A 25,648-nucleotide genomic window follows, 5' to 3' on the forward strand; every position below is an offset into this window, starting at 1 on the left:
TGAACATGGTGTTTCTCAGGAGATCCTAAAGCCAAACTTCTGATAGATTTTTGCACAAAATAGAGTTTAAATCAGAATATAAATACCCATCTACACATTGTAATGAAAAGGGCAGCTATGTCAATCTACCCAAAACAAGCATTCTGTAATTCTAAAATCAGCTAAAGGAAACTTATTCTTGGAACCTCAAATTTGGGATGGCTTTTGAATTGGCTGAAGCAGGGAGAATGAACTTTAAAGAAAATAATGCTTAAAGAAAATAATGTACACTATTTCTACAAGATATCAGCATTGTTGGTACTTCTAGGGGAAATGAGAAAGCACTGCTTTGTGACCTAGGACAGAATTGTATGCATATTCACATAGAAAAACACTCTCCCACTCCATCCTGGACTTCATAATGAGATAGTGCTATTGCACAATAAAAGAGTCATTTATGTTGTGGCAACTATTATTTTTAATTCAGACAGTTATTTCTAACTAATACAAATTATGATTCCCCGCTTGCAGGCTGCTATGGTACAGTCCATTTGCTATCTCGGGATTCTATTAAGGAGCCTTGGAATGGGTATTTTTAGGGTGAAAGCCCTAAGTCATTAAGTGAAACCCTAAAAATCCTGCTGAAATGATGGGTGAGATTACCCAATTTATCTAAAAATGGGGACTGGATGTTGTTTTCTGTGGTTTGTGCTCAGCAAATGCCTGGAATTAGAACTTACATCATAAATGTTAAGCATTAAAATGCACTGGATCAACTGACAGTCTTGTATCTCCTCATACCAGGTGAATATTCGCATTTTAAGGTGGCACATACATATCTATGTGTATATACATTTACCAAGATATTTTACTGAAAAAAATGAAAACTTTTGAAAGCAACTTCTAAAATATTTCCTGTATCTCCTCCTCCCCCTCCTCCTTCTTTTATGTCATGTATTTGGTAGAGAGCATGTGCCATGAGAGTTGCTCACCAAAGAAACCTATACACAGAGGTCTCTTCCACATTCAAACATTACCACTTTCTAAACTTGCAGAACCATTTTTTCCTCAAAACTTGCCTGGGGAGCTGAGGAGGTTATGGAGCAGTGTAACTTTGCCTTTCATGTAATGGTACAGTCATACCCACCTGATGTAAACTGACATGCCAGCAAAACATGCTCTCATATAAAAATCAATCAAAACATCCAGTGAGATCTGTAATAAATCCAATGACCCCCATCCTATTTTCTCTGGAAATATCTTTGAACAAAGAACATATCAAGCATGACCAGGCAGTTCTAGAGACCGAAATTTACATCTCTACACAAAATTTATATCTCTACAAAGGTCCTGGAAAACTATGTCTTAGAAAAAGTGCTGAAAAAATCACCAGAAGGAAGCCTGGCCATTTCCTCCCAAGCTGTTGATTAGTCACTTGGAATTTCCTTCCCTGGGTTCTGTCCAACTCACAATCTGAAGGGATAAATTCAGTTGTAAAAGAAAGAATGTCTATCTGGCTGACTGGCAAATGGTTTTAATCAGGTTTTCTTAGCTTAAAATGGTTTCGGATGCATACATGTGTGTATCTGTGCCCAACTGGTCCAAGGCAACAAACTGCAGTGGTTTATAAGCCTCAGTGAGTTAGCATGTTGTCCAAAGTAGTGATGGATTTGCCAGGGTGGGATAAATTTGAGTTAAACCATGGGCTTTTTCTGGGTTTGCATAACACATTATGGGTTGTTGAGTTGTCTGTGTGACCTCAGAAGATTGGTCCACATTGCATGGCCTGTGCCTACGTTGCAGTGTGGTTATCATGACATCCAAACTGTGATGTCTGGGTTTGTTTGTATGCAAATGGCTTTTATAAGGCAAAGTTTTAATTTGTCTGAATTGTCCAGAAGGTTTCACCTGCTGGGTCATATAGAAATGTAATAAAGGAGAGGAAAGGAAATAACATGACATGAACAATCCAGGTGTGGAATTCAGATAACAAATTATCTGAATTCAGATTACTGAAAAGCTTTGGTAAGTTACTGTCAGGGTACTGTTATGTGAATGTTACTGAGCTGCTGAGTTTGACTTTTCTTTTTTATTATTTTTAAGACCACACTTTGGAAGTTACTCTTCCCTCATATAATTCCTGCTGTCTTTGGGTATCCACAGTTTGCCTCCTACTGCTGTGTATAGAGGCAAATCGTCATTTGAAAGTGATCCTCAGGAGTGCTTTGAATTACTTGCCCAGAAGGAGGCATTCACAGGCCTGGTGTGGATGATGGGATGCTAATTAAGAAGCCATGATAGCTTGTGAACCACCCCTGCACATGCCAGTTTCATACTAGCTCATTTCCCTATTTACCATTGCCATGATTGTAAGCCACCCCGAGGCTTATGTGAAGGGGGCGGCATATAAGCTGTCTAAATAAATAAATAAACGATGTTTGGAGAGCGACTTGTTGGGATGGCCAGCAGACCACTCACAAGCTATGGCCCCTTGTAAGGATGTGAAGTGGCTGGTTAACCTCTCCAGTAGGCCACCTTGTTGGGTTCATGTGACATAAGAAGCTGCAGCATGGTCATGAACTTCAACCTAGCACCCACAGGCTCTGCCTTCCATCATGGCTTACACAGATCATGTGAACCATGTCTCCAGATACATTATGTTGTACTGTGTATCTTGAAAGGAAGGACTGGTATACTGTAACCAGAAAATAGTTTGCAAGGTATAATACGAAAGCATGTAGAGTGAAAAGAAACCTGCAAGGGCTGGGTGATGATCTGGGATGTGAACAGCTTGATAAAGTCTTACAGTAGTTACCCTAAGACACTAAGTTCCAAAGCAGCACTTATGGCGATGAAACAGTTTATGACCATATTAAAAGAAAGATGTTGCACCGGGGACAAATAAAAGCCAATGATATAAAATCAGGTGGATGAATCTTGCCCCTGTTCAGAAGGCCAGCGCAAGATTTCCAGCTGCTTTGTCCTTTGTTTCAGGAGTACACAAGGCCCTGTGCTATTCACAAAGACAGCAGAAAGCCAATAATTCCTGCAATTAATATTTACCAAAGGTACCATCTAATGAGTACTAATCTCCTGCAATCCCCATTAATTTAAATTGAGTTTATAGAAAAGTAAAAACTTGGCATAGGAAGGCTGTTAATAAGATAGCCAGATAATTCTTTAGTTGGCATAACCTACCTAATAAGCACACAATGTAGCTTATGGCTGTCTTGGGTCTTAATTTTCCCTAGTATTAGGTGCTGATTATTGTTATTACTCAAAAATGCAATACAAGAATTTTTATGGAAAGCTTTCTAACAAAACCAGAGATTTAGGTTTGGCTCCAGGATCTGATCAAAGGGGCTCCACACCTAGAAGTTTCTTCTGCTTGATTTTGGGGGCTCTTCCGAACACAACTCATCTCATTTAATAAGGTTCTGTGCAGTATTTTCAAGGGACTGGAGTGACCACTGAGGAGGGAAGCAATTCTACTTCTGTTGGCCTAGCAACTTTTACCTAAATCTGAATCCCATCCATATTGATGATTTAGGCAAGGACTGAAAATACAATGATCTAAAACACCAACCTGAACTAGTAGTGCTTTTATATTTTTGGTTTTCCATGCTGACAGTTCTATTCTTAAAGGGAACTGGTGAGAATGAAGCAATGGAAATATCTACATCTATTCAAGTGTGAAGCATGTTTATTTGTGCAGAGAGTCTTTCGGACAAGGGAAAACAAAACAAGTGTTCCAAAGCAAGAAACCATAGCAAGCCACGGAACAGGATTTTGGTCAGGCTTCCCCACTTTGGTAGAAATGAATTTCTATTTAATTTACTGCTAAAATTGAAGCTATATATATAAATATGTTATAAGAATTGGTGTCCTCTTTTGCCCTTCTTTGGTACTGCAGTTTCTCTTCTGGGTCAATGTAAGTGGCCACCCTAGGTCAGGCGCCAACTAAGTGCCCCTTCCCTATTATGCATTGTGTCTGATCATCACCTCTGTATGCATGGCTCCAGTGACATGTTAAGTGTACAATTCTGTAGTCCTGTAGAAAAAAGTCCTACAACTCCTAGCAAGCCCAGCAAGCCATGGTGACTAGGGAATGCTGGGAGTTGTAAGCCCCCTTCTGTCCAAACAATAGGATTATATTATTGCTATTTTTTACGTTTCTGTCCCACCTGTAACTGAAGCTCTCTGGCTGATTGTATCCTAACTGAGCCACAGAAATGGGGCTCAATGTATGAATTGAACTGCAGGCAGAGAAGGAAGGGTAAAATGTGAGAAGTGCTGTCCTAAAATACAAATGAATGCCTCTAATTCTTTAGTACTGTGAATTGACCAAGATGTACATCTCTCCCCTCCCTCCGTTGCCCCAGTGAATCCTCTAATCAGAAAAATTTCAAGGATCAAAGGGAATGTTTTGGCCCTCTGTGTTCGTGCTCCTTCTTAATGGGTGCACACAACCCCTCCCAGTCCTGCTGTACATTTTATGTTCAGGGAGGTTAATTTGCTTAATGTAGCCATTCTGCCAAAAAGAATCACTTAATTTTATGGGATTCTGAATCCCAGTGTCAAAATCAATGGGCCATTCTCTTCCAAGAGACTTACATTTGCTTTAAAAGCTTTCCTAAAACTGGAAATCAGGCTTGTCTGTTACACCAATGGCATCCCCAAGCAGAAATCCGCCAGAGCTACCCTGGCAGAAACAAGCAAAAGTCACATTCCCTCCCCCACTCCCCTATGGGCCTCTGGTTCCTCAATGTGTTTTTCTATACTGTTGTCCTGGGGTTGAATGCATTTTAAAAGGTGGCAGCTGTATTGATTACTTAATGGGGAGAAAAAGTTAGGTCTGAGAATTGCTGAAGCAGCCCTGTTTAATGCTCTCCTGTGCAACAAGCCCATTATCGGGAATGGTGAAAAGCATCCTCTGATCCTTATTAATGTTTAATAAGTATGGAGCAACACTAAGGTACATGACAAAATAGCCCACGGCCTCTGTTTGGATAGGATATAAGATTGTTGTGAGGCTCTGAAGGAATAACTGATTTCCCTGAGCTCCGGCTGTTTATGAGAACAGCCACGCTAAGCATTATTTCCCCTCTGCTCTTCAGTGTCGCACTATCACATTGGCACTTCAGTAAGCAGCAATTCATAGTAGGCATCCCAAATGTTGCAGAAAAGCTTTGGATATTCAGTCTGCACCATGGCCTGTTCCCCAATTAACCAGGATTGTTCTACACTTCATCCGGCCCTGGTCTGCCCCTCACTCCATTCCATCTTTCCACAGTGCAGTGGGGCATGTTCAGCAGGAAGGGTTTCTCCTTCTTGATAGACCCTTAATCTCTGGAACTGTTTATACCACACTGTTGAGCTGCCCCTTGTCACTTCCAGGTTTTGCGCCACTGAGTCAACACTGAACACCTTTGACTATGTATTAATCATATAGGCCAAAAAGTATAAGCAGTACCCATTCACTTTTTAGGGCATATAAAGAAAGTTGGTTTCAACCAGAAATGCACTGCTGAAATACATCTAATTAAGGACCAAAACAGACATGATGCTAAATGTGAATGAGTTTAACAGGGAACAGGACTGGGGCCAAGGTTCCTATGGGGGTGGAGTGCTAACTGAAACTTTGCTAGTAGAGATTCCTTTCATGCGCTAATAGTTTGGGGGATTTTAGCTAAGACAGCAGTATGGTTGGGAAACATTCAAGTCCTTGTGCTTCTTTGCTGTGGTCCCAAATCCTGCTCCATTCTTGCATAGGATTGTGCCCTTCAAGAACAAAACCCAGGATTCTTACATGTTTATGCACTTTACAGAATTCATGTGAAATCAGACAATGTAGGTTTGGAGCCACATGCAGTCATGGTTATAGTGGACTCATGACTGAAGTTGGCAATACGCTGCATTAATTTCCATAGGTGTGACCTGAGCATGATCTGATGGCATTAGTTTCCATTAGTATGGCCTGATGAAGTGGAGAAGGTAGTTGCAACAGTGCATCCAGGCACATGCCCTCTTCAACTTGGCCCTTCATAGCTAATAAAAACTCATGGGGGCTGTGACAGGGCACCAGGTGAGTCAGGGTGCACTATATGTGAGGTTGTGCCACCTGTTGCACTTAAGGAAGTAGTAACAAGGCCACTTTAGCAGAAATACACTCAGGATCCTATAGATTTGGATAAATACCACCCAGTTGCTTATAACTCCTTTTAGCTTAAGGTCATGGTGTGCTAGTTGCAGGTGGTCATGGTGGATGATACTTATCAAGGCCCATTCCAATTGGATCACAGGCCTGTTTATGAAACTGAACTGACCCAGGCCACTCTGATGGATGGAACCTACCCTACTGTATGACCCTGTCGATTTGATTCATTCTCTTGTTATTGATGGCACTATCAATCATGGTATAGAAGGGTGTTGGTGGCAGTGTACTTCAGTGGTTCCATTCCTATCTGCAAGGTTAGTTTCAGAAAGTAATATTGCATTAATATTCTCATCTCTTGAGCTGCACTTTTTTGTCCCCAGTGTTATTTAACATCCATGTGAAGCCACTGTGGTGGTAATTCAGTATTTTGGAGAAAAGTGTCATGGGTATGACATGTAGCTCTAACTTGCTGTAATATCTGCACTGGTTGTGGCGATACAAGGCCTTGACTGGTGACTGGACTTGGTAATGATCTATATGAGAACCAGTCAACTAAGATTGGATCTTGGTAAGATGAAGACCCTGTGGGTGAGTAGTAGTTATTCAAACTAAATGACCTGAAGACCTATTTTGAAGTTTGTGGGAGTTAGTGGAGGCTTAAGTGATCTTAGTGACTCAGAGTGCTTTTTTTAGAACTTCATCTGCTATGCCAGCTAAAATCACTCTCATACAGGAACAATTTGGCTACTGTAGTGCAGGTGTTGTAACCTCAAGAATGAATTGGTGCAATGCGCTCTACCTGGAACTTAAGTCTCATCAGGAAACTCATCAGCTAGTGTCAGGCTGTTGTCACAGGCCACCCCATATCATTATGCAACACCTTTGCTGAAGGCCCTCCTTTGGTTGCCTAAAGGACCAGCTATACCTTAATAACACACCTTCTCCTTTATCATACTGCCTGGTCTCTGAGGTATTCTGAAGATACATGTCTATGGTCCCACATGGATTAGGGATTTGAAAACCAGCAAGAGTAGGTCCTTCAGTGGGTCTGTTCCCTTCAACTTCCAACTGGGATCAAGCATACACATAGGAAAAACACACACAGAGACACTTATTTTTGAGTGAATACTTTTGTTTAAGTTCCTGGCTGATAAATAAATTTCAGTCACTGTTTTATTGATGCCTTTATTTTTATTGTTATCATTTGTATTTGGTGTTTTAAATTTCTAGAATGAGTGAATGAATGGCTTTGGATCCAGCCATGACACCCCAATTCTAAACATATCCACTTGAAAGAAAATCCCAGTTATATCAGTGGAATTTATTTTTATGTAAGTGTCCTTTCAACTGCTATTTTGGACACCGATCCTGTTCTGCTCTACATATACAAGGGGATAAAGGCCTGAAGCAGCAGGTGTAGATTATATTCCTTCAAACTGCAAATCAAACATACAGTGTTTAAATTCCCACACCTAAATTCCACTTCCCATCAAAAGAAAACTAGCAAAGCAGGGAGACATTGACCAGCCCTCTGAGAGCTGCATTGGCATTTCATTTACAAGACGACACAGAAAGGGGTGTCGGGGGAGAACCATAATAAATGTTTCTTCCTCTGGAATGGTAGAATTCAATTCTACTCTCAGGATTCTGCCACCTCATTCCTCTAGCTGTGTAGACCAGGCTTTTCTTGCAGCTTGGCCTGGGGGAGAAAAGCAGCATACCATGCTGTGATGATAGTATCTGAATACCAGAGGCACCAGGTTGGACTGTCACTTTTCTCTATGTGAAGCAATGGCTGAGTATAAGGGATCACTTCAGCTGCCTCAACCACTGTACTCAGAGACTCACCGCTGGAAAACTGTTTACATACTGCTGGCATAATTGCTGGGCTGTAATTTATCTAAATTGCTTGCACTCAACAGTGGCTTAGTAACAGATATGTTGACATGGGACCCTGTGGTTTGACTCTTACCTGAGCAATGAAAAGTTTAGGAACCTTGGAATGTTCACTTGGATCCCATTTTTAAAATGCTAATTATACTGTTCAAACCTTTACATGTTTCTTGTGTGTAATGATGAATATCCATGTAAATCCTAATCAGGTTTATGCTGAAATCAACTTTTGATGAAATGCATGAAAGGTATGCTGGGTAGTGTTATAACTTGAAGATTTTCAAATTAGTTTGTGTGTGTGTGTTTTAAATTTGGTTTTAAATTTGTAGTGTAAATTTTTATGATGTTTTAATGTAGTACATTTTATAGTATTTTTAATGTGCTGTTGTGAATCACCTGGAACCCTTCTGCTGTTGGGTGGTATACATAATAAATAAATACAGAAGCAAGTGGAGAAATAATTTTCTCCTTAAATCATGGGTGAGAAACCTTAGACCTGGCAGAAAGATTCAGGCCCAGACTAAACCACCCAGACAGCTTCTGCTGTGGGGTGGTATAGCAATGAAATAACAGTAATAACAACAACAACAAGCAGATGATAATGATGAAGAGCAGCAGCAGCAGCAAGAAGAAGGGTTAGCCAGATAAATTTACCCTCTTTCCCTGGCCCCACCCTTTCTCTCCCTTGATTGCTTGGTGGTTTTCCCACTTTTGTTAACTCTTGCTTCCCTTCCTAAAAAGCTGAAATGCCTCTCTGAAGATATAGTTACTGGAAATAAGAGCTACAATATACATTGGGTTTTTAAATTATTTTTTGGCCCTGACCCCCTTTCCTTGCTTCATCCACCATTGTAATGAAGCTCCTAAACATTTCTCTGACATGTTGCCCCTCCGGCTGAAAGAGGCTCTACCACTTTGATCTATGGAGGCCATCTTCTATGTGCCTCCACCAACCCAGGTGAGTTAACTGACAAACAAACAGAGGACATGCTAGGTTGTGAGACCCCATCACTGGAATTTTCTCTTCGCCTTTACTCACCATTTCTGATATCTACTCAACATGGGACTTTTCAGCCTTTGTTCCTGCCCACCACTGGAATATGGCTCCCAAGACCTTCCACAAAATTGAATGTGTACTTTGTTTTGGTGATCCTTAGTTCAAGGACTCCTCATAATATCCTCATGAACACATATGCACAAGAGAAAACAAAGCTATATGGCTTAATTTATTTCCTGAAATCAGCTAGAGCTATTTGCTCTGCTTGTGGCACACGTAGACTGGATGAAGTGGTCCGACCTGCATGCAATTGACTGAAGCCTTCCCTTGGGACTGCAGTTTAGACGAAGTGACAATGGATATTTTCCAGCTTTGTAAAAGTGTAATTATTTCATCTATAACATTTTTTCACTGTAAACCCTGAATGTATGACAATTATTAATACTGAAGAATTATTAATACAGAACAATCAGTATCATTAATACTGATGTGCAAAATATAACCCAAAATATCATTTATGAAATCTTTGTGTCCACAATTCTACATATAATGACTTTCTATTCTTTATATATAAACATTTATTTTCTTTCTTATAGCGAACAAGCAGCTTTGGGAACTTTGATAATCGCAGACATCACTCAGTATCAAAATCAGACGATTCACCAGAGGTTTGTATACCATTCCATTTAGTTATTTTTCACTTTGTCCTCATCACTTTAGTACAAACAAAACAAAGCACATTATGCAAAACACCATGGAATTTTCCCTGGCTAGATGAATTAATATAGATTTCAGCAAAGTATTCACAAACTCTTTATTTTGTTTTTGTTTTTGCTATAGTCAAACTCAAATCTCTAGAAGCAGAAAAGCTAGAAATCTTTTCCCCAGTTTATGGTGTAGGAAAACAAATTATTTTCTGCATGATGTTGCTAGTTATCAGCCTGGCTGCCATGCTCTTGAAAGGCTGCAGTGGCCAAACAGAACCTGGGAATTTTGGTGGCCAGCATCAGTGAACCTTGGCTCCCCCAGATAATCAACTCAGTTGGTTTCATCACGACTCTATGAACTTCCTCTAGGGGTGGGGAATAGGGTTTACACTGAGGTAAGGACCCAGCACAACTGGATGAACAGAGTTCCTATGGTCTTTGAGGGGTGAAAAAAGACATGGGAGCACATTGGATTAAGCATTAAACATTCAGAAATCATCAAAAAGTTTGTTTGCTTGTTTGTTTGTTCATATATTTACAGGCCACCTATAGAAAGTTTTACAGCTCACTCAGTGTCTTGGAGGTTCAGTGAAGTGTAGGGATGTGTACAGTTCATTAAATCTCTTCTGTCTGTGTTTTGATAATTGTCATGTACCTTCCTTTTTTATGTCATCTTCTCTTTGATAAAATAGGATTTTGGAGAGGATTTTTTGTTAGTTTAGAATGTTGCTACTCTTTATATATGCATTTGTCCAAGGGTGTATTAGCACTAATACAGATTTGCACTAAGGTAGATATGCACTTGTTCACAGGTACATTTGTGCAAACCACTCAAAAGTCTGAAACAGACAGACAGGAACCAGTTTTGCAATTCCACGGACTCCACCAAATCCAGACAAAGCAGGTCTGCAGTGAAATCTGCAGGTCAGAGTCAAATAAATCTGAACTCATTTGACTCATTGCATTTGACTCCAGCATCCCTGGTGCAGCAGCCCTGTATCTATCCCATGTTTCTGGAGTCAGCCTGGTTATCACATTTCTCCAGGCACAGAAGAAGCGCAAGGGCTGTCCTTGATCCTATGCTCTCACCAGAGCAAATATGTATCTACCAGTGGTGACCTAGCAACTGCATTTAGGAATTCTCCTGATGAAACCCTTGCACAATCCATCTGCTATGATCGAATGGCTGGTCATGAGAATCAAGCCTGTTACTGCTGTGAATCAAGTGCCAGAAGTAGACTCTGTACTGCTGGTTCATCACATCTTTTAACTTTAAAAAAAATGGCTGTCTATCTGTTTACTTGTCTGTATAGATGTGTGAGGTGGATGCTATAAGTGATGGTGGAGAACTGGGACAAAACAAAATGCCAAATAATGGAGGGAGCCTTGGAAAGAAAATGCGGGCTATTTCCATGACGATGAAGAAGAAGATGGGCAAAAAGTACATCAGGGCACTTGAAGAGACGGTAAACACTTCTCACTAAAATCTTCTATGACTGTTTGTGATTTTACTGTTGGCATTTGAGTTTTGGTCTCTGCACATTATTTCATACTCAGCTGTGTAACAACGTATTGATCCAGAGGATTTCAGTCACTGTATCAAGGCAATATTACCAACATTGTAGTGGTACTGCAAACTAATAGTTAGACCAGTGCTTTTTTACACTTTTTGAGCTCAGCCCCACAGTTTAGGCTTACTCACACCAACCGCCCTCCACCAGACCTAGTGAGTGTGCAGAAATCTTCATGTGAAGCTAATTGTGCATGCCATTCCTGCACATGAGGTCCTTTAAAATGGAACATGAGCATGGTACTTTCAGCGTTAATATCAAAACAGGATTCACCTTAAATCTGGGCTATGGAGTTTCAAAAGCTTTCTCTTATGTAAACCCATATGAAGAGAAGACAGGACTTGTACCATCTGGTCATAGAGAGAGTGGCTGGAGATGGGATTAGAATAAAATAAGTGAATGAAGGGAAATCCAGTTTGGGTTCATCAAACTGTGAGTGGCATAGCACAGGCAACTTGCCAGTGGGGAACAAAAATGTTTGAGTCTACCTGGAAGAGAGGAAATTGAAGAAGCCGTGACATCCAGACAAGACAGCATGTGGTTCAAGGCTGTGAAGGAGAGGAGAGGATGAGATAGAAATAATGGGTAGACATTTGGCAGAAGCTGTTGAGGCCAGCACGTGCCAATTGTGAGTAAAACTATAAACAAATGTGAATGGGACAAGAATCACTTTACACAGTCTTACATTCTCTCTCTTTCTCTGTCTGACACACACACACACACACACGTCATTTTTCTTCCACCTTTTCTCACTCCCTTGGTTCTTTCTTTTCTTCTCTCTCTTGCTCTCCCTTGCCCCACCTCTCTCTCTCTCTTCTCTCTCTCTTCACCTATTCCCCCCACCACTTTCCTCTTTCTACATTCTCTCTTTTCTCTTCACCTCTCTTTCCCCCCTTCTTCCCTTTCCCTTCTTTTATCCCCCTTCCAGCTTTTCTCTTTACTCCTCTCTTTCTATGCTCCCCACTCTTTTTCTCTTTCTCCATTTCCTCCATTTCCCTTCTCTCTCTCTGTCTCCTGCCATCTTTCAGTAGATTTCTCTGTTTGCCTCTTCAGCTCCTTCCCCTCCTTATTCCTATCCTCCATACAGTGATATGATCAGGGAAAAAGAAGAGGGCAGTATCCTATTCAGCACAAGTGCCACCCTAAATTATATCTTGCCAACATAAGCTGCCTCTAGTGCAATGCCAATAGCATTTGCTGGTGCAACAGGATTCCCTGGATACTGAACAGGATACTGCCTAGAAATGCTAGGAAAAGCAGTTATCTCATCTGTTGTATGCCCTTGTATGGAAATGGTAATTTTGTCCTAGTGGTGACAAGAATGCATATGGCACTCGCTCAGGGGAACTTGTCCTTACTATTACCTCACTTGTTCTGTGAAGCAGTTGTTCTTTCAAACAGATGTTTGGGCTAAGGCTAAGCCCTCATCCAAATTAAAGGCTGAATAGATGGTAGGCATCAGGCAAGCCTTTCACTTGAAGATGCATTCAGTGAAATGGTCCAGTGAACTGTATTGTGACTTTTAAAAAAACATTGCTCTGAAAAGACTGATAAAGACTGTGAAAAGTGAAGTGGCAGACTTTTACAAAAGAACTGAAGAATTATCAAAGGATCTTGATGATGCAGGAGACTGGGAAAAAAAATAAGAGCTGTTCATTAAAAATAAGAAATGCACCTTGGGAAAAAAGAACCCCATTCTACTTATGTGTTGTTAGGCATTATAGTAAGTGATTACTGCCAGAGAGGAATTATGGAGTCACTGTGCAAACTTCCAGAAATGTCAACTCAGGCTACTGAAATCTTGAAAAAACAAACAATCTTAGTGATTATAATTCAGGGGACAAAAAATTATATATTACCACTTCCTTCTGTAAGGAAATGGTACATTCTAACCAAGTCTTGTATGCCTTGTGTTACAAACTTAGAGGATGTGATAGAAGATGAATACATTCAAAGATTAGTAGAAATTGTAAGAGTTATGAGAGGGTTGTCATGCAAAGGAAGTCTCAACTATTAGAATTTTTCACCTTTTAAAGAAAACAAGAGATAACATGTTGTACAAGTAAGGAATATTCCAGATAAGTACACAGAGGATAGTTATTTATTTATTATATTTATACCCCACCCCTTTTCCTTCAGGGAACTCAAGGTGGCTTAAATAATCTTCCTCTTCCTCTCAATCTTATTTAGGCTGAGAATTAGCGAATGGCCCAAACTCACCCAAGTGAATTTTGTGTCTGAGTGGGGACTAGAACCCAGATGTCATGGGTCCTCACTCTAACCATTATAGAGGCACTGAATAGTGTGATGAAATGGACTAGACCACTTCAAACTGCATGCACTCTTTCTGAACTGTCTTCTATTCTACTTACATCCTGAAAGTAGAATCATAGAATAGTAGAGTTGGATGGGGTCAGAAGGCCATTAGGTCCAACCCCTGACATTGCAGGACACTAAGTTACACCATCCCATTCAAATGACTATCCAGATGCTTTTTTAATGTTTCTAGTGAGGAAGCACCCACAACCTCTCCAGGTAATAGATTCCATTGTTGCACTGCTCTGACAGCATAGAAATTCTATGGTTTCTTTTAACTTAAGTCTGTTATTCCAATCCCTGCACTCTGGAATGGATGAGAAGAGATACTGTCATTCCTCTTTGTGACAGCCTTTCAGGTACTTGTAGAGTGCTATCATATCAGTAGAAAACTAGCACATCAGGATGAAAGATCACAACTGTGCCTGCTTGTTGCTGTCCTGGTTTCCTACTTGCAGGGCGGCTTGTTTTTTTTTTTAAAGCATGGGGATACATTCAGAAATGCAAATCCCTGCCTACTGCCTGAAATGGCATAGACTCAGCAGCTATAGACTCAGCCTCAGCTGCCCATGCTTCTTAAAGTTATGAACAGTTATACCAGCAATAGTAGAACTAGAACAAACCCAGTGAACTTCTCCTATAGCAGCTCTATAAAATAAATAAACTGCACATGTTTTATATATAGTGTATATACTAGTTCTATATATAAAGAGCTATGTGTGGTAAAATAACTGATTAACACAAGTAGGCTGGATGTAAAACAATAGCAACATTACCAGGAGACATAAGATATTGTTTGATAGGGCCAGTTAATACATTAATGAGTCAACAAAGAATATTTAATTCTACCTAAGGAGGTATGAATGAGCCCAAAAATAATAATTATACATTTACAACTATAAGTATCCTATAATAGGCATCATAGGAAAAATACATGGAATTATTATCTTATGGGAGATTCCTAAACTATAATGCATTTGAAGCTCTTGTCATTCTAATCTAGAATGTCAGGCCAGTTAAAATTTGATTGACCCAAAGAAGTAGTTCTTTCTCTATTTGAATACATCCCATCACAGGAACTTGAGCTTCTCACGCTATCTCAGAATGAGTCATCTTGCGGTCCCACTCACCCAGACCAATTACGTATGCTGCTCTAGTAAAGGTGTTGTAATCTTCCAAGGAACATACTATCTCCTCTTTGGCATGTGTGTCAAAGTGGCTTGATGTGACGCAACATTAGGAAGATGTTGCTTCCCTGCTTCCTCTTTATTTATGGCACTATTATTGCTTAAATATTGTAATGTGCATAGTGACAGATACCAAGTTGACCTGCTGTTACAGTACCTATCCATTTGGGGTGGGGAAACCCCCATTTACTAATATTATGTATACTGACTCAAAATTAGATATCTTATTAGAGCTTTGAATTCTGAATACAAATTTATTGTAAGCTTGACAGTGATTGCATAGAAAACAGAACAAGAGTCAACTATTTTTTCAAGGGCTGGAAATTGTATCTTCCTTGCCAAATTTGCTTGGATCTTGTGCAGCCTTACTCTCTTCTGGATCACTGCTCTTGGTTTGTGCACACACACACACACAAATACAAACACACTGCATTTACTCATGGCACTGGTGAAACCATTGGAAATGGAGAAGTTACTCTAATGGGAGCTGGATCTGCTAAATCCAAAGCCCTCTTGGGTGGACCAGTCTCATAACCTCTAGGGGTGTCATGCAAACTACAGTTTTTCTGATATCTCTTGCATTGACATGACAGAATGAAATCATCTAATCACCCTTACAGAGTTTGTTTTTGTAGCTGGTGGAGCTTTACTACATCAGGGAGCCTTTGGAATACACAGAAGAACATTCTAAGTAATTTTGAATCCTGTTTAGCTCCTAATCAGTTTTGATGCAGGTGCAATGTCAGGTCTGTCATTAAGTTGATTCCTATTTCCCTGGAAGCATTTAGAGCATTGAACAAGTTCTGCTTGATAATTGTAGATGAACTAAATCACATTTATATCTTTTGGGCTTGTTACTCTGCAATGTTAATGGGCTAATCTTCTGTGTGCCTGTGCATGCAGCTTCAACATCAGATTGAAAAATCCAGCACACACAACATGCTTATGCTGGCAGGGCAGGGCAGGGCAGAGCAGGGTGGAGAGGGAGGGAGAGAACAATACCCCCTCATTTTTTCTTTTTTTAAATGGTTTCTCCCCCATTGAAGGCAATGACAGAGAAAGTAACTAACTAGGCTCTGGTAGTTCTACCACTGTTCTCAGGGTACACTGGAGCACCAGAAGACTGTGGGTCTGCTCTTGAAAAACACTTTCTTGGAGGTTTTCTGATGTCCATGTCCTTCCAGGAGAAGCACCAGCTGTAGATGTTTCTGCTTGCAAATGATCGTGTTTCATTCTCTAAATCTCCTTCATCCTTAGAAAGGGAAAACTGGGAGGGCAGAATGCTCTGGTCTCTGGGACATCCTCCCTTGGCACATAGAATTGCAGTCCCAATGAACATATGCTCATGAGTCAACGTATGTATGAAATATATTTCTTTATAGTTAAAATATTCTCTTTTTGTGTTCTCAAGAATGACGAAGGAACAGACCACTCCTGTTCTAATAGGGACAGTGACCCAGGGGGAGGATCAAATACTGAGAAGATCTCTCTAAAGACCAGCGACTCCATGGACAGCCTCTATAGTCTTAATAGTGGCCGAAGCTCCTCAAGTAAGTTCCAGAAAAACCCCTTATATGCTGACCAATACATTTTAAATGGATGGAAATAACCATATGACTAGAAAGGAAGGGATACAGCATTCTAGCCATTGCTTTGGTCAAGCTCTTCTGTCCATCATATCCACCCCATCCCAAGAGATTGTCCCACCCAACCCAAATCACAGGCTGCCCAGAGAAGCAAACATGATGATGTACCACTCCAGGTGATGGCTGTGGGGCAGCAGCGGTGGGGGCATCTTGCCAAATGAGAATTAGCATTCTAGCAGCTGAACATTTCCTGTGTCTTTTATACATATGCATATGATAATGCACAATATCAAATGAATGCTTTGTAGCATCACAATGCTTGCATTTATTTATTTACTTACGGATGCCATTTCTATCCCAGTTTTCCCTTTAGAGCACTTGACAAAATAGCAAAACCATAATAATAATCAAATTGTTAAAATATAATTTGTAGCAAACTAAACAGAAGCAACACAGAAAAGGAAAAACAGCCAGCCTAAAATCAATTAATTAAATTAGAGCACAATCCTATGCATGCTTAGACAGAAAAATGTGTGATAACTTCCAGCATTCTACAGCCAGCCATGCTGCCTAGGAAATGTTGGGAGCTATGGGACCGTTTTCTGGACGTGTTCTGCTTGAGCATGCATACTGGCCCACTTTAAATGACAGATGTTTTGAATGCTGTTTTAAAATAAACATGATCAGATTAGCTGAAATTCAACAGTTTTTAGGGGACAGAAGTGCAACTAAAGGTTAAACAACACATGACACACAATCATACCTCACTTGGGGGAGAAGTTTAGCCCACTCTTAAAACCTCTGCACAGCAATGGGGCTTAGAAGGAAGAAAGTATTGCCACTTCTAAACTTCTTGTCACCGAGTATACTATCTTATGCATATTTAGACAGTAATAAATCCTCCAACTCCCAGCATTCCCCAGCCCCTTTCTCTATTTAAATATTCATTAGATTACTTCCTACACCAGATCAATGTCCTTGTTATTTAATAACATTCATATGAAGCATTTTACAGACTTTTGTTTTGGTGGCAATTTAGAAGAATTTCTGGAAGAAATTTATTTTTTAAAGAAAGAAATAAGGCTCACTCATTTTTGCTCCCATATATTTAAAGAGCAGTCCTGGAGCCCCTAGTCTTCATGCCAAGGGTCACTGGTGCAGTGCTTTTCCACCTTTGAGGCTGGAGATAGTGCTCTACCTTGGAGAGATCCAGCTACTGATCATCAACTTCACCTCCACTTAGATTCTCCCAGCCACCAACTTCTGGAGTGACTTCCTCTTCCAGGATCAGAATTACAACCTTGGATAAGAGGAGGTCAGAAACAGATGTGGCAGGGGTGACATGAATCTGATGAATCCAATGACTTCTCAGTCCCCAGTCACACTCTGATCTGTAGGAAGGATTTGGCCCCACTCAAGAGCTTATCTAATCAGCTCCTACTGCTAGTAATAGGAGGAGCTGCCCCCTCCTCAACTATATATAAGAAGAAAAAAAGTACAGCAATCCCCACCTTCCATCAAGCGACTGCCCTGTCAGCAAGGTGACAAGGGCATCAGATGGAATGGAGTTTCCATTCTCAGAGAATCTTCTCAAAGAGCATAGCATTGTTCACTTACATGAGTAGCTAACATTCAAGCAGAATGCAATATATGTTGAAAGACTATGAGATGACCATAAAGGAAAGAAGGCCAAATTTCTTTTTCTTTTTTTTTAGAAAAAGTTGATAGTACATTCCTGTGTCTGTTGACTTGGAATTAATTCCCACAGTGTTCCGTAGGATTTGCTGCTAGTATGTTTAGTCTTGCAGTCTGAATCTTTTCTCTCTTTCTCTTTCCATTGTACGTACATCCATAAAAAGTGTGTCCTAGGACATGCTCAACCTTATTGTCAATACAGATAAAAATTATGGATCAGCTACTATCTTGTGAGACACAGTGTTCACATGGCAAACACTGATAGGCACTTTTGCTATCATATGCTTTCAATGAGAAATTCTTATGTAAGCTTTTATATTGTCATTCTGTCTAATAGAATTGATTAACGACACTAAAGCATCCCATTTGAGTCTTTTGAGCTAGAGCATAACTCTGCTGTAAAACAGAATTGTTCACTGACATATCAGTTCAATGTTCGTGTCCTAGGTCTAGGTTAACCACATTTTGAAAGAGATGTGGCTTCTGTCATTTTAAATGCTCCATGTAAGCCAGTATTCTGCAGGTGTGGTTCCTGCAGACAAGTTCATTCAGGTGACCTGGTCTTACCCTAAAGTGAGCACTCTGAACCTGGGTAGTTGGGTCTTCTCTATTTTATTCAAAGCTTTGTATTCCCCACCAAGAATGGGCCTTTAGGGCAGTTAGTGACATTTCCTAAAATAGCTGTAATTTGCACATATGCATAACAACATGTAACAACATACCAAAACAGTAAAGGGATCTAAAAGATCTAGGATACCTATACGAGGGCTAGCTCATCTAACTAACAAAGCTTGTTGGAACAAGTTAATGATGGAAATTGGGTTGACCTGAGAAGGGAGTTCCACAGTGAAAGTGCCACTGCAGAAAAGCCCCTGCTGTTTGTTGTGATGACTACAGTCTGTTGCAAGGGTGCAACTGAGAAGAAACCAGGGATCCTCAGGTGCCTATAGTCTACAAAGGGGATTCACCAAGGGGTAAGATGTTAGGGTGGCTTAAGGAAGTTTAGTGCTTTCAGCACTTATGCCAGCACTTTGAATTTTGCTTAGAAACAAGCAAGAAACTGACAGATTGAAAGAGCTCTCTGTTTGGAAGTCATTTCTAGCCAGTAACTGGGTTGCTGCCTTTTTAACCACCTGAAGTAATTTTCAAAAGCTGCTCCACATACAACATACTACGATGGTTCAGCTTAAAGGTTGCCAAAATCTGTAAGATGGTAGCCAAATCACCAATTTACAGAAGCAATTGCAGCTGGTAAACTATGCTAGTAAAAGCCATTCTTTACCACAGCCACCAAGTGAGGTTCTAGAAATAGCATGTGCAAATGATAGATCTGATTCCTAGGAAAATGCAACTCTATCCAAAACAAAGAATTTATAAATACCTAGATAATTTGGATTTCTTACCTTTAGTATCCATCCTGTCTAGATTGAGCTTTTGTTTATTTACCCCAGAAGTGGTGTGAGGAGGTGACCCCCTAATGCTAGGACCCTGAATCTTTCTAGGACCCTGAATCTTTCACGTGGAGCACAAAACCTCTGGAAAAGGTGGTGTGGTGCCATCTAAGCCATATGTAAAACCAAAACCAAACAACCAAATATCTATCTAACCAAATTTTTGGATGTGAGAGGCTTATAAACCATTAGGTTTCTAGGATGAAACCCAGAATGCCTCCCCACAATTTTACAGTCCTGTTGTCACAAAGGGTAATGCAGCCATTCCCATAGTTCATCTTCATCCTCCACCTGCTGTGAGGGGAAATGGGAACTCCTGTCTTCCCCCACAGCACAGGGTGAATATAGGAGACCCCACACGGAGAAAAGTTGTGGCTTCTTCCCTTTTTGTGGGTGCAGCACTTCTTAAAGAAGCTGAAGGGGTTGGGAGTCAAGCGTTCTCATGACCCATCAATTGTATTTATTCTTCTGTCGTGTGTTATTAAGCAACTGCATCAAGTGCAATTATTTTCTTGTTCCATTATCAGATTCGCAAGGGAAAATACATTCAAGGTGCTGCTGCTGTTAGCTAAAGCAGAGTTGAACAGAATATGATTGTGCTTGCCCAAATGTGCTGACACAGCTCTGACAGAGTGACAGAGATCTGGAGCCTAAAACATTCTCCTCTGCAATGCGTGCTTCTGAAGTGCTTTCCCTCGCATACTCTGAGACATCCACAGTATAATCTTGTTCCCATTTGCTGGAATAAAGAGGAAACATTCAACAGATGATTGTTTAAATAGTACATTAAAAGCACACATTATTTTTCCAGGCTCCTGTCTTCACAGAGCTCTGCTGATGCAGACTTTGATAATTTTAATGGCATGTGTGCTGTTTCAGGACTTTGAGGACCAAATTGTCCATCTGTTAGCACATCATCACAAATCAGGATTACCCTGCAGCATATGTTAATTAATTACATGGGGCATGATCCAGCCAAACATAAGCACTGCTAAATCTCACAGATTTGGATTCAATACGACTATAAAATGCTTAACTTTAGCTGAATTGCATCCACCCTGCCTCCTGTATTTAGACAACCACAACTTGTTTACACTAGTGATCTTTCTGTAAACTGTATCTTTTCCATGATTTCCTGTGGAGATTTTTGGCTTCACTGGTGCCCAACTAAGATGTGATGTAAGGTTGACCATCCTTACTACTTCTAGGTGGGGTGACTAGTTGCTCAGATGGGACAAGCAACAGGGACAGCCTGAAGCTTGATGATGAAAGCCCTTATACCGGACCATTCTGTGGTAGAGCCAAAGTACATACAGATTTTACACCCAGTCCTTATGACACCGACTCTCTCAAAATCAAGGTAAGGCAACTGTTACATTTGCTTTACTCTGTAAAATCCTAGGAATATTAAAGCTGCCTTATACTGACTCAGTTCACTGGTCCATTGAGCCCAGTTTTAGCCCTACAGGGTTTCAGGAGGAGCTTTTCCAGCCCTACATGGGGATGCCATGGATTGATATGGGACCATCCACATGCAAAGCAGATGCTCCATCACTCAGCTATGGCTCCTCCATAATTTGTAAGGCACATTAAGATTTCAGTCCAAAATGACTTAAGTAATAATTCTGTAGCATTTTCTTTTTTAATTCACAGAATGCTGACAAACATTCTGCTATAGTTTTTTAATTCCTGCTGAGGAGAGGTGTTTTATTTTTCCATATTCGCAAAGACAAGATGATGTCTCACATCTATGTTTTGGTGAAGTGGGGTTTGATTAAGTGCTGATTCACTGCTGATGGGGAATTCTGAAATAATAATTTGTGTCCTAGGTAAAAAGAGATTGCTAGTTATTACAGGAAAATACCAATGATATGTTCTCTGTTAAAGTGGTTGAAAAGAAAACCAATAGCTTCTCTAAAACCAATAATTTAATGCAAACATTCTAGGAATAGAACATGTTATTTACCTAATAGAGATATTTGAATAAGTCCTATTTGGTGAGCCTATTTTGTGCTAATTTAAATATTTTGCCTTTGCAAGGTTGCATTGTGAGAGCAGAAAGACTGTTCTGCTTGTACAAGGAAATGGGAATTTCCCTTTCCTGGTTTTCCTATCCACACTCCACTTTCCATTTTTTTCATAAGAATCCCAAAGCCCAAGGATCAAATCTGGTGAGGGGACAGAGAGAAATTCAGTGTGAAAGGGTGTGAGAAAGTTCTATTACTTGAATAGAAATTCAGTTTCTGAAAGTTAGGACCAAGTGAAACACCCTTTTGATTCAGAAAAACTTAATGAAACATGCTGAGCATCTCAAGGGACTTGATAGAAGTGTATTCATTTATGTATGGTAAAAGTGGATAATGAGAAGGGTTCTTTTCTCTCATAATAAAAGAACCCAGAATCATTCCATGAAGCTGAATAGTTGGAAATTCAGAAAAGATAAAAAGAAAGACTTCACACCATGCACCATTAAACTGTGAAATTCAGTGCCACAAGATATAATGATGGTCACCAACCTGGACAACTATAAAACATAAATTAAACATTCATGGAAGATAAGACTATCAATGGTCACTAGCTCTGATGGCACTAAAATACCTCCAGTTTAAAGGTATACAAGCATTTTGTTCCTGAACTTAAGAAAAATTATGCTGAATCTGACTAATGTCTTATTTAAACAGCATTCTGTTTATACAGTAGCAAACAAGCTTCCCACAGGATCGCACAAGCAGATAGGAATACAACAATTCCTACATGCCCAGGTTTCTGAGTACCATATGTACATAGACATACTACCTCTGATACTGGAGGTATCAGTCAATCAAGACTAGAAGGCTAGTCACTCATGATAGCCTTCTTCTATTTGTACATCAAGCAAATGTTTCCTTTTGGAACCTTGAATTTAAGCAAGAATATCACTCTCAGGAAATCTTCACAATTTGCTTCTGAAACATGTGTTTTCATGTTCTAGCCTGATGAGAATGCAATTTTCATTTAAGAAAAAGTGTATATTTTAAAACTCAGTTTTAAAAAATGTTGAAGCCTTGTGGGGGGGGCAGGATACTTTTAGGAATATGAACAAGGTGAACAGAGCTTAATGGAGGACTTCAGAGAACTTCAATGTGCTCAGACATAACCGATTCACACACTCCTACAGCAGTATTAGAGGTGGTATCCCTCTCAATGACAGGTGCTGGGAAGCATAAGCAAAAGGCAGCTGTTATGTTCATGATTTTTCATAAGTATCCAACTGGCCATTATGGAATCAAAATGCTGAAGCAGCTTTACTATAGCAGTTTCTGAACAATGTAGTTGAATTGAGCTATTTCTGTCCATCCTTTCCAATTTCATAATGTGTACATATATATAAAACAAGGTTTGCTTATGTTAGCAAGTGTGCATAAATATTTGACCTATGTCTTATTTTCTAAGGTAGCTCCTTCTTTTTATCAATTGAATTACATTGGTGTAAATTACAAGTTATCAATTACTTTTGAAGTGCCATTTTGTTTTTCTTGATCTAGAAAGGAGATATTATTGACATCATCTGTAAAACCCCCATGGGCATGTGGACGGGACTCCTAAACAACAAGGTGGGGAACTTCAAATTCATTTATGTGGATCTTATTACTGAAGAGGAATCTGGGCCCCGAAAAATAAAGCCACACAGGAGGAGTAAAAGGTCCAAGCCTAAATCTCTTCAGGAATTCTTGCAGCAAATCCATCTCCAGGTCAGTTAAAGTAGAAATGGTGCTTAACTAGGTTATCCTTCTTTGCATTTAAAAAAAGAAACATTCTCAAGTATTCCCAGACTATAGCTTGCTTTGGAAGCAACAAGAAAAGTTAGTAGTCTTTGACTAAAATATATGCTTCTGGGATTGAATTGCTTCCTGATAAATTTAAGAAGGTCGCTTTCAAACTTCCATCCAGTTCAGTTGCATGCATGTAAGCAAATAATTAGCCAATTATCAATTAAATGTCAATCTAGTATTGGAGGCATACATAAATAAATAATCTGCTGTATTTCCCAAATGACTGCTTGGATCTAGCATGGATTATCTAAACAGCTCTATGTCTATACAATTTAGTTTCTCTAGCAGACTAGGATCATACGTAGCTAAACATTGAGCAATATAGGAAAACTGTACCTTTCAAAGATTTACACTGATGCTTAATCATAAAGCCAGAAATTCCTCCTACAACTAGTAATTTTGGAGTTACTCTTTCAAATTGGATCCAGAATCTCATGTATACTATGAGCCTTCTGAATAGAATTGTAAGGATTTCAGAAGTAATGTGACATATTTGTATATTATAATGCATGTAGACACTTAGGAGAGGTACTACATGCATGCTAATTTGCTGTTGTATTGTAATTCTTGAGCATCAGATTTGGATATTGAGTCTTAGATCTAGGCAAGCTTCTAAACCAAGTACACCAAGAGAACTTCTGGATGAAACTGAGACATATTCTGGGGACTCTTTCTGCAACACACCTCATGTACTTCCATACTACACTAAGTTGCTTCTAAATGGCATTGGTGTCTTAGTCCCATTATTGTCTGAGCTTAATACATAGAAGAAAAAGAAACACACATTTTCTCACCTTTTATTTTACTTACTTTGAAACAACAATGGATAGATAGAAGCCCTTGAAGTTTCCATTCAAAAAATAGTTTAGCATTCTGTGCCTTCTTGATCCTGTCGTTGTATCACTGGGCAAGTAGAACCTTGGCACATTGTCCTTCAGTTTAGCTTGAAAACAAACATATAACACAAATGGACAAATATCTGCATGAAGAAATTGAAGGATTTATACTTGGTTTTTTTTCTTTTATACGATTTTTATTCATTAACAGCTTGCTTTGAATTAACATGTCTTAGTCTGTTACCAATTGCCTTGTCCTGTAAAAAAATGTATTAGATAATGTTGCAATTCCTTTTGATGAGTCTGGCAGCTGTAGTTATTGTTTTGTTAATAAAAACATCACTCCATTTTATTTATTGATTCAAGAATGGTTGCAGCTAATTTAAATGTAGTTCTTAGGGTATATAACTCTTCTGCACTTAGTGTTGTTCTATTTAAGCTATGGAAAAATATTGCAATATTGATGTAAAACAATATAATCAGTATCTGTACAGCACTTCACAATTAGAATGCCATTTTTTCTAACACCAATTATTTCTCTTAACCTTGCACGGCAAGAAATGTCAATAAAGCTCTCTTGGGCTCATACAGATTTCAGAAATGTATGCCATAAATATGCACCATATAGCAAAGTCAAATATCTATGTTACTGCACCTTATGTTGTGTGCAGAAATGCAGAACAGCCTGGAATGGCATACTTATAAATTGTATTGTTGACATTATTTGCTCCACAAACTAGCCATAAATATTTATTTCTATAATATTCACTTTTCAGAAGAAGAATACAGCACAAAAGAATGTATTCCAATGAAAAATATATTAAAGAGTATAAGTAGTTTTGGGCTTGCCCCAGCATAAATGCTGAAATATAAAACAGGGATTATCTTGCTTTTATCTAGATGTAAGTGCTTGTCTGATTTTTTTTAATTCAGGTGATAGCCAACATTGTGCAAGCAGACTTCTGTTTGCACAACTGAACACTCCTTAATCTCTTCCTCTATGCTACCCTTACTGTTACACCAGCATATGCTATTTTATCAGCAGGAAATACTAGTTGGATAACACTCTTCAATATAATCTTGCCAGATTTATGCAATATTAATAGTGCAATGCTTTACCTGTCTATTCAAAAGTAATTTCCCCAGTGGGGCTTACTCAAAAGTAAATTTGTATGGGACTGTACAAAGAAGCACTTGCTTAACTATTTTTGATTGAAATCACCAGGACTTTAAAGTGATAAAATTAGGCTGGATCATTCCTGACTATGTTGTTGTTAGTCGCAAAGTCGTGTCCAACCCATCGCAACCCCATGGACAACATTCCTCCAGGCATTCCTGTCCTCCACCATCTCCCGGAGTCCACCTAAGCTCACACCAACTGCTTCAGTGACTCCATCTAGCCACTTCATTCTCTGCCGTCCCCTTCTTCTTTTGCCATCTATTGTTCCCAGCATTAGACTC

The 25,648-nt window shown here is 39.5% G+C and overlaps 1 protein-coding gene across 3 annotated transcripts in view; it reads left to right on the top strand.

The window, feature by feature from the left end:
* The window catches only part of SAMSN1 (SAM domain, SH3 domain and nuclear localization signals 1), a 67,233-nt gene that overhangs the window by 26,346 nt on the left and 15,239 nt on the right, over positions 1 to 25,648 (top strand). For all 3 annotated transcript variants that reach the window (XM_044442197.1, XM_044442198.1, XM_044442199.1), the window contains 5 exons: positions 9,623 to 9,694; positions 11,047 to 11,199; positions 16,219 to 16,357; positions 20,748 to 20,899; positions 23,064 to 23,270. In XM_044442197.1, the coding sequence (XP_044298132.1) occupies positions 9,623 to 9,694; positions 11,047 to 11,199; positions 16,219 to 16,357; positions 20,748 to 20,899; positions 23,064 to 23,270 (723 nt within the window). The remainder of the gene's footprint in view (positions 1 to 9,622; positions 9,695 to 11,046; positions 11,200 to 16,218; positions 16,358 to 20,747; positions 20,900 to 23,063; positions 23,271 to 25,648) is intronic.

The sequence above is a fragment of the Varanus komodoensis genome, unplaced genomic scaffold (genome assembly GCF_004798865.1).
Source record: "Varanus komodoensis strain SLA01 unplaced genomic scaffold, ASM479886v1 scaffold4, whole genome shotgun sequence".
NCBI classification, from domain to species: domain Eukaryota; kingdom Metazoa; phylum Chordata; class Lepidosauria; order Squamata; family Varanidae; genus Varanus; species Varanus komodoensis.